We start from the raw sequence: 14656 nt of genomic DNA on the forward strand, positions 1-14656 counted from the left end.
CACTAACTATTTCACATTGCACCAATAAATATATATTTTTTACAGTAACACTTTTTAAAAAAAATATTTATATCAGTGAACTCCAAAATCCGAGACAATTGTTGACTTTGATATGATAAATTTTTGGAACTTCGAAAAAATTAAAGTAAAAAAAATTTTGACTGAGTACTTTTTAGAGACTTTTTTCAAAATTTTTTTAGCAAAATTAATTCAGTTTACAATTTTTTCCGGTTTAGAAAACGTCAAAGAAAATACTTAAATTAATTATGAACGTTTTTTTTACCTTTATCCGAACTATTCAAACTACTGCTGAATATAAATTTTAAAAAAATTTTAATTATTTTTCGTCACAACTTAATATAATTTCGTCACAAATAAAAGTTTACGTCTCTTCAAAAAGACAGCAGTCATTGAGCTCTAGGAAAATGCAAAGCTCAAAATCTATAAGCTTGGGGCATTGATCCTTGAGTATAGTGTGATTGGTTAATGCCCAGTGTATAAACAGCAGAACTAGATGGACCTGCTGCTTGAGAAAAGTTTTGTAAAGTCGGAAAAGTTTGAAATCCAGAACTAGCCGCAACCTGTGATTGGGAGTACTGTCGCTGCTGATCTAATCGCATTTCCGTACGATTTTGAGGTTTTTCATGAATTTCTCTTTGAATTTTGTAAATTTTTTCTGCCAACAAATAATAGTAGTCTGATTTCGAACTAGCCATTTTGTATGCATCAACTTCAAGTCTTTGTGCATAAGAAATTAAGTTATTCAATCTATCTAAAAATGGTTCTGGATGACGATTTGAAAAAATTTCAAGAAATAATTTACAAACAAGATGATTTCTGAGACCTGGCGGCAAAAATCGGTGCCATTCTTTAGTTCCTTGTACTGCTTCAGCTGATATTTTTTTTATAGCAGCTGCCAGTTTAGACTCTTGCAAAGAATTTCTATTTGATGTAGTAGACTGGTCGAAGTCATTATTCCGAAGCAATTGATTCATAATGTCCAGTTGTTGTTGAGGAATTGCAGTTATCGCTGCTGCTGCAGTATAGTTTGAACCTGCCACTAAAGTAGCTTGATTGCTACCTACAGCTACAGTTGGCTGATTTGAAATAAATGGATTGGTTGCATTAGATAGCTGTGGATCATCAACTATCAATTGGTCTTGAGTTTGGGTATCGCATATTTGACGTCTCTCCTCAAGTATATTTAAAGATTGTTGCTGAAGATTAGTAGTCGCTAATGGTCCAATTACTGAGCTTGATTGATTGATATCAATAGCTTGACTTGTTATAGTAGAACTGGCTGGAAGAGATACATTGGATATATTTTGCTGTCCTTGACTATGTACCCATTGATGGACTCTTGATTGAACTTCAGATTGTGATTCTATATTTGACATACAAAAATTTATTTTATTATTTTACAAAAGATTTGATTAAGCTACGAATCAAGTATCTAAATTTATTATTATTACAAATTTAAAAATAATATTAAAAAATATATACTAACCCTCAAGAAAATTAATACGGTTATTTCTTGTTATCTGTCTTAATGATGAGCAAATAAGACAGTTATTATTTGGACATATCTTCCAATGATTGATAATACTTTTGAATGAATAGCAGTTTGGTATTGAACACGATTCGCCTCTTATGCAAGTTCTCATGTGAGTTAAAGTGTATTTGGTAGGACCGCATTCTCCTACTGAACATATCTGTAGGCCACCATTAGCGTGCTTGTCTCGTTGTAGACATTTGTGAGCGTGGAATATAAGTACGAGTTGGTGCTGCATTACTTGATAGTAGTTTTTAGCATTACCGGGTGTAGAACCTGGTTATTATACACCAAAAATTAATTACGATACATTAAATTATTTTATACTAAAAAAACTATTGTTAAATTTTTTAAATTATAACTTACAAGACTGCATGGTTGCACCAACAATTGGTCCCTGTGTAATTTGTTGAGGGTTCAGTTGGTGATCCATTGGTAAAATTGATTATAATAGAGCACGTTTTATAGTTTCTGGTGAAATTAATTCGTCAAGATTAAGAATTGTTGTACCCAACGCAGTTGGAATTGCTATGATACCTGAAATAATAATAAAAATAATTAGCAAAGTAAACTATTGTTTGTATAAAACAATTGTTGGTCACATTTTCTTAAAGGGGGAAACGGGTCTGATGTACAAAAAAAAAGCGGATATTTTTGGAATTTTTTTTGCAGAGTTTCTTCGTTATTAAAACTCTTAAAATTTGTAACATTATTAAGCATCATTCCAAGAATATTCTGCTAAATTTTCATAAAAAAATATTTTAAAATAAGCCAGTGGTAGTGGGGAGAACCAAGTCACCTTTAAAACAAGTATCCATGCCGTAGGTAGGATAACTCATGGCTGCTTCATCTGAAATAAAAAAACCAAAAAGATTTCTTTAGTACATAAGTTTCTTAGATTTGAACGAAGGATTTTTTTTTCAATAACTATTTATTTTTTAATTAAACAAAAGGAGTAATTTTTGACAAAAATCAGAGTTTTTTTATTGCACCTTTACCAAAAATTCAAAAATGAATATGTTGTTTATTCTTTCGTTCAAATCCAAGATAAACTTATGTACTAAAGAAATCTTTTTGGTTTTTTGATTTCAGGTGAGGCAGTCATAAGTTATCTTGCTTACGGTACAGAGACTTTTTTTTTTAGTTGACTCGTCTCTCCCCGCTACCACTGGCTTATTTTTCAATATTTTTTTATGAAAATTTAGCAGAATATTCTTGGAATGATGCTTAATAATGTCACAAATTTTAAAAATTTTAATAAAGAAGATACTCTGAAAAGAGAAATCACAAAAATACGCTGTTTTTTTTGTATCTGCGCTTAAATTAATAAAAATACAGTTCCGAATAATTTCTAACAACGTGACCAACAAAAAGTTAATAGAATATTTTAATCTTAAATATGAATATTTAAATAAAAATTATCATTTACTTATTTCTATGAAGCCTAATTTTTTTTAAACTGACAGTAAACAGACAAATTTCGGCGTTTATATCTTCTACAAACGGATATTCAAATATAATTAAATATAAAACCTACGTTCTCTTGTTTGCCAATTTGGGCCTAGTAAACGATGTCCTCCATTTTGCGTGTTCGATTACGGAAGGCTTATTTTTATATAATATAGAATATTTTAGTGATTTAATAAATAATTAAATATACAAATTTTTTTATATGAATAATTTCTTTTTTTGTGTTCTATATTTTATCAGGACAATGTTGAAAATTGTTTTTAAAAATATAAGTTGAAGTAAAATACGAACCACACACTACACAAGCCAAACAGGAAATAAAGCTGCAGTAGATGAGATAGGCTATTTATAAGTACACTCGTTGTCATTAATGCCTAGTCTCCCTGTAGGCGCCAGACTATGGAATCTTAATTAGGCAGGGCCCAGGTATTAATGACAACGAGTGTATATGAGGCATTCCACGCCAAATTGAACACCTTTGAACCCGACCCCTCTAGATTTGGCTGAAAATTTTTTCTCTTTGTCTACCCCATCAAACACGTTTCTCATAATTTTGTCAAATTTTTCCACCCAACCAAAGAAAAATTATAAGTTTTCCAAAAAAATGCCTTTTTTTATTTTAAATAGCTATAAGTTTATAAAAATTTTTGTTTTTAAATTTATTTTTCGAAAAATATATATAATACAAAAAAATTATTGCTACCTATCTTCATTGTTTTTTTGTAGATTTTTGGAAAAAATCAAAAATTTTTCGATGTTTGCCATTTTTGATTTTTTTTTTTATATAAAACTTTGACATTTTCTACAAATCTCCAAATTTTTTCAGAGTGGTGTTTTTCGATTTATATTTTTTTTTTCCAATTGAAAAAAAAATTTTGGTTCAACTAGCCTTATTTCTCATAACACCATGCAAAAAAGAATTATTTTGACCATAAAGCAATGAGAGTAGAAGAAATTTTTTTTGAACTCCCAGCACTTGTCCAAAAATGAACCAAACGAAAACTTTTTTTTTCATTTTCTTCGTTTTTGAATGTAGTTTTCAGAAAAAAATACGAAAAAATTTTTCAGAAAGTCCTTCTATTTTTCAACTTGATTTTTCGAACAAAATTCGAATCATATCGATGATTACCATTTAAATTTATTGTTTTTATTATTTTTTTCTAAATTTAAAAGTGAGCACTCTCAAAAATTTTAAGCATGGTGTTATGAGAAATAAGGCTAGTTGAAGAAAAATTTTTTTGTGTTGAAATAAAAAATTTTGGATGTACAAATTAAATTACTATATATTATACAATTGAAAAAATTCGATGATATGAATACAATAAAACTTGATATTATTTTATAAAAGTATTAGGTGGCTAGTCTGCCGACTCTAATTTACAATAAAACTGTTACGATAAAATTCGTTTCAGTAACTAGAGAGGACTATAGAATTTTGAATAAAATACAACTTTTTACGATAGTTCCGTGTGTTGGAAATGTTTTTGTATTTTAACATAAAATAAATTTAAATATTACAGTACCTGGATTCGCAGCAACTTGATTGTGGTAATTTGTTGATACACTGACTCTACTATATTATTCGCGTTATCACAATTCTATTTACTTTTAAATTTATTTATAAACAACGACGAAATGAGGCAATAAATCTGGACACTTGTAAAATAATTAATAACTTAAGTGTGAGAACACTTGTATGAACTAGTACGAAATTAGTGTAAAATAAATTTAGGTGTGAGGACACTTGTAAAAAAAAGTAAACTAGTGCGAAATTAGAGTAAAATAACTAAAAGGCACTGTCACTTGAACTTCACTGCCTCAATGGAACTCTTGTCCGGGACTAACTATTTTTTTGTTTAACGACCCTTTTTATGTTTTCCTATCGGATCCTATTTCGTCTATTGTTTGAGGGAAAACTGCATCTAATCGGAACACAGTTCCTATGGGTCCTTTCCCTTTTTCTATGATTTTTATCCTAGGAGAGCGTTAAGGGTACACCCCGATGTGGGCCTATGCACGTGCGCAACTACACATACGCTCACATATACAATATTTTTTTATTTATAACAATATCTTAAATTTATTTATAATATTATATAATCCAAAAATTTATTATATTTTAGAATTTATTATTGTTTATTGATACCATATTGCAGAATGACCGATTGCCTATTCGTTTATTAAATTTCATAAATTTTTTTTTTATTCAAAAATTACTCATTTTAGTAATCAATTATCATTTGATTTGTATAAATTTTATTACTGAATGGCGATGAGCCTATTCTTTTATTTCACTTATTTCGTTTATATGAACAAGATCATTTTTTCGTTTAAAAATTATTTTTATATAAAGAAAAATTTATTATTGAATATTATTTCGGCAAAACTATAATTTATTGAATATTTGTTCGGTTTAAGTTTTTATTTATGGAATTAACATTTATTATTTAGTAAATATTTTTTTAGTTGAAAGTGAAAATGATTTATTTGAATATTTTTTGTTAAAATTATATTTTAAAAAGTATTTCGTTTATAATTTTAAATTTTATTTTCCTAATGACTATTTCGTCATTAAAATCTATGTTCGTCTATTTGTTCTATGATACCGAGATGTCTCGACAAAAGTGGACTTAAATTGAAAGTAAGGGATTAAGATTGTGTAAAGATTACTTCATTTATTTATAAAAACATTATAAATAAGTTTATTTACTTCTTACCCATTATAAGTACGCTTTTACTGATGAATATTTGCGATTAATTTCTAAGTAAAGTATTTCCAGATCGCCTTTGGGCCTTTACAATTACTTTAGGGGTCATTAAAATTACATTGAGGTGGTTACTCTAGAATTGTAACGAATGTCAGAACAAACAACCTCGGCTTATTTGAAAAGCATACTCAAAATTACATTATGTCTTATCAGTCTAAATTTATTTGAAAGTAAAATTTGGTCGCCTACTAAATTTTTATAATAAAATAAAATTGAATATAATAAAAAGAAAAATACAAAGATCAGCGTCTGAGCTGGACGTAACAATAAATTTAAAAACAAAAATTTTGAAAAAAAAAACGTCCCAATCAGTCGAATTTTGAAAAAATTATAGCTATTTGAAATAAAAAAAAGCCATTTTTTTGAAAAATTTATAACTTTTCTTTTGGTTGGGTGAAAAAATTATGAGAAACGTGTTTGATGGGGTAGAAAAAGAGAAAAAATTTTCAGCCAAATCTAAAGGGGTCGGGTTCAAAAGTGGTCGATTTGGCGTAGAATGCCCCATAAACACCAGAGGGTTGCCAGTTTGGACATATTGCCACAATATGGGCGAATTTCAGACGTGTCGTGCGCTATATACAAATTTTTTTGGGTGATTTTCCACAATTTGGGCTATTTTGAAACTCGTCTGTATGATTTCTAATCATCTAAAAATGAAAAAAAATATTTTCTGAATTTCTTACTCTGTTCTCGGCTTATTCCCACGTTTTCATAATTTAATATATTTCCCAATCTCCAAATTTGGTCTCCAGAAAATTTGCATCTGTGAATTGCGATCAACTCGTCGACAACTCGACTAATTTATAATATTCGTCATTTGTTATTTATCAATATATTTTCAAAAATAAACTATTTAAAAATAAAAATGCCTATTTATTTAAAATTATTAACATTCGACGTTTTTTATTTTTAGTGTACGTTTTCTCGGTGAGATCGCGCTACTTTCTGTTGAACACTTCTGGCATGACATAGTAAACTCAGTGTTGAATAACTCACTTTAAGTAGTATCATAAGTTCGTAAAAGTACTTTCTTGCAATATTTTTACAATTTTAAGATATTTTTATTCGAAATTTTCTGAATAAATGAACGGAGTAACTAAAGCAGATAAGCTAATTCCGCAAACTTCATTGTACTAATAAAAAAACTATCTTGATTCAAGAAAAATTTTTTCTTCAAAATGTGATTCTTGTTTCAAAATTTTCAATTGTTTTAATTCAAAAAATAAGTTCTTGGATGGAAAAAAAAATTCGTACGAGAGTTTTATTCTTTAATGAAGCATTTATTGTTTCAACACAAAATACTGATATATTTCGCTCAAGAATTTCTTTTTGTTGGATTAAGATAGGCAAAATGTAAGTTTAAGACATTTATTACCGACTTGTTTCGAGAACGGCGCGATTTTTAAATCATAATGATTTATTTGCCTCAGAAAAAAAATTTTTTATTTTAAAAATTAAAAATTGTAAAGTGATTTTTTAGGATTACATTTATTTACTTCAGATATGCTAAAGCAAGAATTTATTGAAAAAAAAAAAATTTTTTTTTTCATTAATTTAAAAACATCTTTCATCAAGACATTACTACACAAAAAAAAACAATAAAATAGTGGCAACTCTCTGGGATAGTACTGAGTATGTATAAAAAAAATTTCAGACAGTACTGTATGCTATCTAGACTGTATCCACTACTGTCTGAGATAGTATGTACCCAGATAGCCACACTTAAAAGATAATTGCTCAGCAAGTTCTGCAGTGAAACATTTTCGGCTAATTTAACGACAAGTTTCTGGTAAGCCTCGGCTGGGTGGTACTTGCGTGAAAGTTGATGCAAATCAACTGCCGTCATCTGAATGTAATTTGACAGAAAAACTTGCCATCAATTTGAAGTGAAACTTTCAATCAACTTAACGTCATTGACTGACAGTAATACTTGTAGTCAAATTGAATACAAAGTTACAGACAATTTACTGTCAACTTAAAGGTAACTGCTTGCTCTCCAACACTTTCCTTTAAATTGGCTTTAAATTAGGGTAGTAGCTTGAAGTTAACTCGTGGTTAAGGTGGCTATCAGGGGGGTGGTCTTGCTTGAAGGAATTGATAGTATCAATTGAAGATAATATAGTTTCGGGTGAAAACACGAGAAATCCATCAAAGATAGAATATTTAGAGCCAAGAAAATCTAAATCAAGACAAAAATTTCTCGAATCAAGAAACTATTTCTCAAGTCAATATACATTTTCTATCAGTGTGCGAACCGAAGGAATCAATAAAATGTTCAATGATAGATTGCAAACGATTATATCGTATTATTAATTCTTAAAATATTGTTATGTAATTTAACCAATGCCTGGTAAAATGTGATCTTTAAAACGTGTAATACTGCCATTTGGCAAAGTATAACGGTGCGACTTTTGAAGACACAATAGCTCGTAATAAGTTCAAAATAAAACTGCTAATAAATAATTACATGAACGGGTAGATGAAAATTAGGTCTTAGAATAAATGACTACATTTGTGATAACGTTTTAATAACAACCTGATATCATAAAGAGAATAAGTATTTATTTATTGTGTTACATATGATATTTAATCATAATAATAAGGAACTAAAGTTTAAATATGTATGACAAAATTATTTTTGTTCCATAACTTATTGAGCCACACCGTCCTTCTTACGGTAATACACCATTTTACATAGTGGAAACCTAAAACATGCAAACCTCTCAATAAGACAATTTATAGATAAATTGAGAAAAATATAGATAGCCCGAACTGGGAATCGAACCCAGACCAATTCGGTAACGCGCCGAGTGCTCTACCAGTTGAGCTATCCAGCCCTATACTATATTCCGTTCAATTTGATCTATAACTTATTGAGCCACACCGTCCTTCTTACGGTAATACACCATTTTATATAGTGGAACATTTACTAATTTGTTAAAAATTATTATAATTATGTACTAGAAATATATTAAAATAATTATCTGCTCTGTAAGAATAAGTTAGTAAAATTCACTGGGAATCAGTGCGAATAGTCACTATTCCTCCGACTATAAGTATACTACTAATTCAACCAGTGGTATACTTACAGCTGGCCCTCAGTGCGTATTCACTAATTCGTAGTGGATGTCACTAATTCATTTTCAGAGTCTAGAAGTAAAATCTAATTTTCTTTTAGCTCAAAAATACTAATGTATCAAAGGGTATCGTTGAACTTGAAAAACCCGAATATACATTGCCAATAATGTTTTAAAGCTCCTTGTTTTGAGCGAAATTTATATTTGTGGTCTAGCCGTTTTTTGAGCTCAAAAGTTTACCAATAATTTTTTTAAGCTCTTTGAGCTCACAAACCGCAGGAACGTTTGGGGTTGGGTCACAGGGTAAACCGTCTTACAGATTTTTGGTAATAAACTAAAAAATCACAAAATTGATTGATTCAAATAATGCTTAAGCGTTAGAGGCTGGAAAACTGCGTTAAATGCCGCTTTAAACATCAATTCGGTTATTCATTTCGAAGGTTATCAGCGATTAAAAATTAATAAAATAAAAATTCACTTCATTTTTCTCGGATAACGCATATTGTAATTCCTCATACGTTCCAAAAATTATACCAACCTTTTGGCTTCATAGTATTTGTTGATCGCTACATAATTATTGCAATAGGCTCGTTAGTTTAAATAGTATTATCGTCAAAAATTATGAAAAATTACCAGTGCTAACATATTTTTCCAAATATTTCATATAATAACTCGCTAGTTTAATTTAAAATTCACGTAATCTTTATCTTGACCATTTGTATCAATTTTCGTCCCAAAATATTGGAATCATCAAGCATAATCTTGAGTGAAACTTGAAAGAACGATCCTGATTATTATCAATTTCTCTAATTGTCGGATATATATCCGAAACTTCACCTTTTTCGAGGTTGAAGGGCTCAACGATACCGTTGTACTTGAAGATATTAATGAGCTCAAAGTTTGTCAGATTTTTTTTTTTTAATTAATTCTCAAATCACACTAGTGCTACTACGAGTAATTGGTAAGATAAAAACCTAATATCTGATTAGGGTATGTCGTTGATTAATTGTTGTTGATAAATTTGCTGTAGTAAACGATTGAAGGGTGATGGAATTTGAGGAATCGTTAAAACGGCATTTGGTATTGGTGAACCAAGTTGTTGTTGTTGTTGATGCTTTGGCTGCGGCTGCTGTTGTTGAGGAAAAAGCATACCATTATGTTGCATTGCTAATCCTTAAATGGTACGTACTTGATCCATTCCCGGTGAAAGACTTCTCAAAGTAAGAAGCGCTACTCTGTGAGTAGGTACAGCAGCTGGAACAACTTGTGGAAATGCAATAGCTTATAATCTAGAATTTACCGCAAGTTGCATTTCTTTACGTTTTTGACGTTTCTCTTCAAGTTCTTTTTGAATTTTACGTATTTTTTTCCCCAATAAATAATAATATTCAGATCTTGAATTAGCCATTTCATACATGTCACCTTCAACTTTTCTCGCATACGCCACTATAGTATGTAATCTTTTATCGAAGATGACTTGTGGATTAGGACCTGGAATTATTGCTTGAACAAATATATGAACGAGAAAATTTCTGAAATCTGGCGTCACAGACCGATGCCATTGTTTAGTACCTAGTACTGGTGAAGCTGCTATTTGAGCAGGTTGACTTGAGTCATTAAGACCAAATAATTGATGCATACTGCATACAACCGACGTTGGACCCGTCGTTGAAGCTGGTTGATTAGTACTTACGACTACAGTCGTTGGATCGGAACTTAATGGAAGAGGTACATTAGGTGCGATTGGATGTCCTTGAATACCTACGGATTGGCCTGGACTTTGTTCAGCTTGAGACTGTGCAAGTCTTATTCCTGCAGTCATTGAACCAAGATGACCTTGCATACCCGGTCCAGGCATTCTGACATCATGACCCACTGCCTCATTTGATAAAATACCAGCTGTATTGTTTTGACCCTGTGTTATACCCATAGTGTCAAGAGGTTGATTTGCTGTCACATCTAGAAAAACAATATTTTTTAATATTTTAAATATATATTAAATTCTATAAAATAAAATACAAACCAGCACGAGAAATAGCAGACTTGTTTTTATCCGCTTGTTTGATAGGTAAGCAAACAGGACAGTCGCTTTTTTGACACTGTTTCCAATGAGTAATAATTTGTCTGGATGAACTGCAATGTGGTATCGTACATTCTTTGCCCTCTTCGCAGGTCGTCATGTGAGTCAAAACATTTTTTATAGTTATGCAGTGTGGCAGAGAACATATCCGTGCTTCACCATTGGCCTGTCGCTCTCGTAACTGGCATTTGTGGGCATGGAGTAGAAGTACGAGCTGCTGCTGGATTAGTTTATGGTGATCTGGATCATGAGTAGAAGATGTAGAACCTGGTTATTATTTACCGACCATCATTTAACATACAATAAATCGTCTTGTGAAAAGAACGATTTTTTGATTACTTAAAACTAAAACGTACCAGATTGCGTACTTCCTCCAGCTACTGGTCCCTGGGTTGCTTGTTGAGGATCCGGTTGACCACCTGTTGGTGCCCCAGACTGTGGTTGAGCAGGACTTGGAGTAGGCTGTTGAAGCTGCTGGGTTATTTCGTTGTTATTGCTCATGGAGTTACTAACACCAATTGGACCGCTTAAACCTTGAACAGGATTGCCAGGCAATACTATGTCACAAGTATACCGATTAAATCTGCATACTCTATCGCTAATTTTGACCTTGGTCTTTCGTGATGATTATAAACTTAATAACTTACCATCTCCATGAGGACTTGAAACACCCATTTGACCCGTGTTTGGAATATTTTGCATGTTTGGTGGTGCTTGCATTCTTGGACCACTTTGATCAGGACCTGCAATTCCTCCATGATCAAATCGTTGATATGGACAAGGACTCTGACCTCGTGCTTGATTTACCATATGAGTTTGCTGTTGTTGCTGAATTGGCATCTGAATAACACCATTAAGACCCTGAGGACGATTAACTCCTTGTGAATTAGGAGACCCATCATCGTTACCTGATAAATAAATGGAAAAAAAATAATGAAAAATAAAATATCTCAATAATCTATTTAAATAATTATTGTTTTATAGATTTTAAAAAGAAGTCAAGTTAAACAAACTGTAGTTAATCGCGGTTTGTTTAAGATGTTGGGATAGTGTACGTATGTACGTGTATACATATTATATAACTTTTGAACGGATTAACCGATTTAGATCGTTAAGGTGGCATTTGAAGCAGCTTATAAACTCCTACAACCTGTAAAGAATGATGCTTAATCAGCACAGTACGTTCGGAGTTATTTCAAAAGTGAAATTTTTCAAAAAATGTTTTTTTCAAATAACTTCTAACTTACTCCATGATTCCACATCTATCTGCTCTAAAACTCGATAAGACGCGACAAATGCCATCTCAAACGTCAAAATCAGTCTATTAGTTCGAAAGATATTAGCGCTGAAATTTTTAAAAATAACTACTGACCTCATTTTTCCTGTATAACTCATTATGAAATTTACCAAATGTACCTAAAATTTAACCGATCCTACCATTTCATAATCACTTTCGATCGCTACAGATTTTATTGCAATTGTTTCGTTAGTTTAAGTAATATTATAGATAAAATATCGGAAAAATCATGACCCTGAAGTTAGCAAGCAATTTATCATTTTAGAATTCATTTCTCAACAAATCAATAACGAAAAAAAAAAAAAAAATATGCACATGTAGACAATTTAAAAAACCATCGGTGCAATTTTTTCAAATATTTTTTTTTTATAATTTATTGTTAAAAAAAGAATCCAAAAATTATTGGACGTCGGCTAACTTCAGTATCGTGAAAACTACTATTTTTTACACTTTTCTTGGATATTTTATATATTAACTCTCTGATCTGGTTCAAAACTCATTTAACTTTCTATTTTGATCGCATTTATTGATTTTTGTCCGACTTTATTGAAGCCGTTTGGCTTCATAGTATTGATCGCTACATAAAATATTGTAATGGGTTTGTTAGTTTAAATAATATCATCGTTAAAAATTATGAAAAATGACTAGTAACATATTTTTCCAAATGTTTATAATCTTAACTGGCTGATTTGGTTTAAAATTCGACAATGTCTATCAATTTCCGCCAAAAAACATTGGATTCATCAAACATTATCTTGAATGAAACTTGAAAGAGCCATACTTATTGATTATTATCAATTTCTTAAAATCTCGGAAATTTATACGGAACATCACTTTTTTCGAGCTCAAAGAGCGTGAGATCGATAAGAATTCTACACGGAGCAAAAAGAATAGTTTTGATTCTTATGCTATAATGGTAAACATTACTATGTTACATAGTTACGAAGATTTTTGTGAAAATCCTGTGTTAATTTGCTGGAAAAAATCTTTAGAATTCAGGCAAAATATGCGTGATAACTCATCCCTGATTAAAAGAAACGATTCAAAACGATTAAAAACAATCCAAAACGATTCAATTTTACGACTATTATAGATATACATTCATTATTGAGTGAATCTTTTTGTCTGAATCAAATTTTGAGCAAGATGTGTTTTTTATTTATGGAAATTGCAATTTTTTATTAACAAAAAGAAAAAGAAATAAAAAACACATCTTGCTCAAAATTTGATTCCGCATCGAATGAGCTATCACTCATATTTTTGCTACAATCCTAAAGATTTTTTCCAGCAAATTCACACAGGATTTTTACAAAAATCTTCGTTTCTATGTAACATAGTAATGTGGTTACGATTATAGCACAGGAATCAGAACTGTTCTTCTTTCTCTTTGTAATTTTTTAAGAGCTCCATATTGAAATGAAAATAACAAAAAAACAATGCATAATTTCAAAAAACTTTACTAAAAATAATTTGTAGGGAATGAAATTCTCTACAAAAAATTTCTTTTGAAATTTTGTGATAAGTCTGATAGTTTCGCTAAAAAAGTAAAAAGATCTCGGAATTTATTTTAACCTGACTCCGAGCTCAAATAACTTTTGAACAGATGGATTTATCAGAAAATGATAAGAGATTTGTTTTTATGAGCGTTTAATTCCTGACAAATGACATCCCCTACTTGTCTGTACAATGAGTCATTGTCGAGATATAACTTTCCAAAATTCAAATTTTTTTTCCCGTGTTACTTAAATGAGAATATTAATATTAATATTAAGAGCTCAAACTTTACCGGAATTTTTTTTTTTCATAATCTCTAACCATATTGTCACGGTAACTAAAGAAAAAAAAATTAGTTTTTTTTTAGCCCACCCTAATATTTATTCTTTAGGCAATAACCTCTGTATTTTCTATGCGTTTCTAGTTTATTTTCCTATATAATTGTTTATTCCGAAGTTTTTTCTTTATAAAGTAAAAAATATTATCGTCACTGCGAAAAATAAAACGTAAAAAAAAAAAAAAGAAAAAAAAATTCTTTAAATATTTTGATTTTAAATTTTCTTTACCTGATATTTGCTCTTCTTTATTGTCCATAATTATTATCGTTATGAAATAATTTGCAAGATACAGCAGTCGAGATCGTTGAATGTTCGACTGAACAAAAAGATGTTGAACTACGCAGTTTTATTCTTCAAGCCTGAGAGCCGAGCTGTTGGCTTCAAGTAGATAATGGGAGTAAATAAAATGAGTCGTAGAGATAATTAGACGTAATACCGCAGGAGGGAGAACATCGCCAGTCATCAATTTCACCCTAATATTACCAATTTATGTCGTTTGCTGTAATGAAAATATACCTGCTATTAATTGTATTGCGTTTCTGAGGCCGAAAAAATGCCACCTATAGTTTTCCCACCAAGA

The 14656-nt window shown here is 30.5% G+C and overlaps 2 protein-coding genes across 4 annotated transcripts; both read right to left on the bottom strand.

Annotated features, from left to right (window-relative positions):
* Positions 1-233: 233 nt before the first annotated feature.
* LOC130671092 (histone lysine acetyltransferase CREBBP-like) lies at positions 234-1664 on the bottom strand. Its single transcript, XM_057474792.1, has 2 exons — positions 1508-1664; positions 234-1384 (listed from the first exon to the last, which is right to left on the bottom strand). The coding sequence occupies exons 1-2, from the start codon at positions 1662-1664 to the stop codon at positions 435-437; spliced, it is 1107 nt and encodes a 368-aa protein (XP_057330775.1). The 3' UTR covers positions 234-434.
* Positions 1665-9748: 8084 nt separating this feature from the next.
* LOC130670921 (histone acetyltransferase p300-like) lies at positions 9749-14627 on the bottom strand. Of its 3 annotated transcripts, none has more exons than XM_057474549.1 (5): positions 14305-14627; positions 11595-11855; positions 11304-11480; positions 10891-11214; positions 9749-10826 (listed from the first exon to the last, which is right to left on the bottom strand). In XM_057474549.1, exons 1-5 carry the CDS (start codon positions 14330-14332, stop codon positions 10150-10152), a joined length of 1467 nt encoding a protein of 488 aa, XP_057330532.1. In that variant the 5' UTR covers positions 14333-14627; the 3' UTR covers positions 9749-10149. The 3 variants fall into 3 exon arrangements, with proteins under 3 accessions (XP_057330532.1, XP_057330531.1, XP_057330533.1); XM_057474548.1 differs by having other exon boundaries at positions 11304-11504; XM_057474550.1 differs by having other exon boundaries at positions 10891-11187; positions 11304-11504; positions 14305-14623.
* Positions 14628-14656: the final 29 nt, after the last annotated feature.

The sequence above is a fragment of the Microplitis mediator genome, chromosome 7 (assembly GCF_029852145.1).
Source record: "Microplitis mediator isolate UGA2020A chromosome 7, iyMicMedi2.1, whole genome shotgun sequence".
Taxonomy (NCBI): Eukaryota; Metazoa; Arthropoda; class Insecta; order Hymenoptera; family Braconidae; genus Microplitis; species Microplitis mediator.

Bases quoted from the DNA above. Each gene is read 5' to 3' on its own strand.
- LOC130670921 (XM_057474548.1), bottom strand. From the start codon at position 14,332: ATGGACAATAAAGAAGAGCAAATATCAG. The intron at 11,856-14,304 runs GTAAAGAAAATT...TTTATTTATCAG, and splicing joins TAAAGAAGAGCAAATATCAG to GTAACGATGATGGGTCTCCT. The intron at 11,215-11,303 runs GTACGTTTTAGT...AATAATAACCAG, and splicing joins TGGAGGAAGTACGCAATCTG to GTTCTACATCTTCTACTCAT.
- LOC130671092 (XM_057474792.1), bottom strand. From the start codon at position 1,664: ATGAGAACTTGCATAAGAGGCGAATCGTGTTCAATACCAAACTGCTAT. The intron at 1,385-1,507 runs GTTAGTATATAT...TGTCAAATATAG, and splicing joins CCGTATTAATTTTCTTGAGG to AATCACAATCTGAAGTTCAA.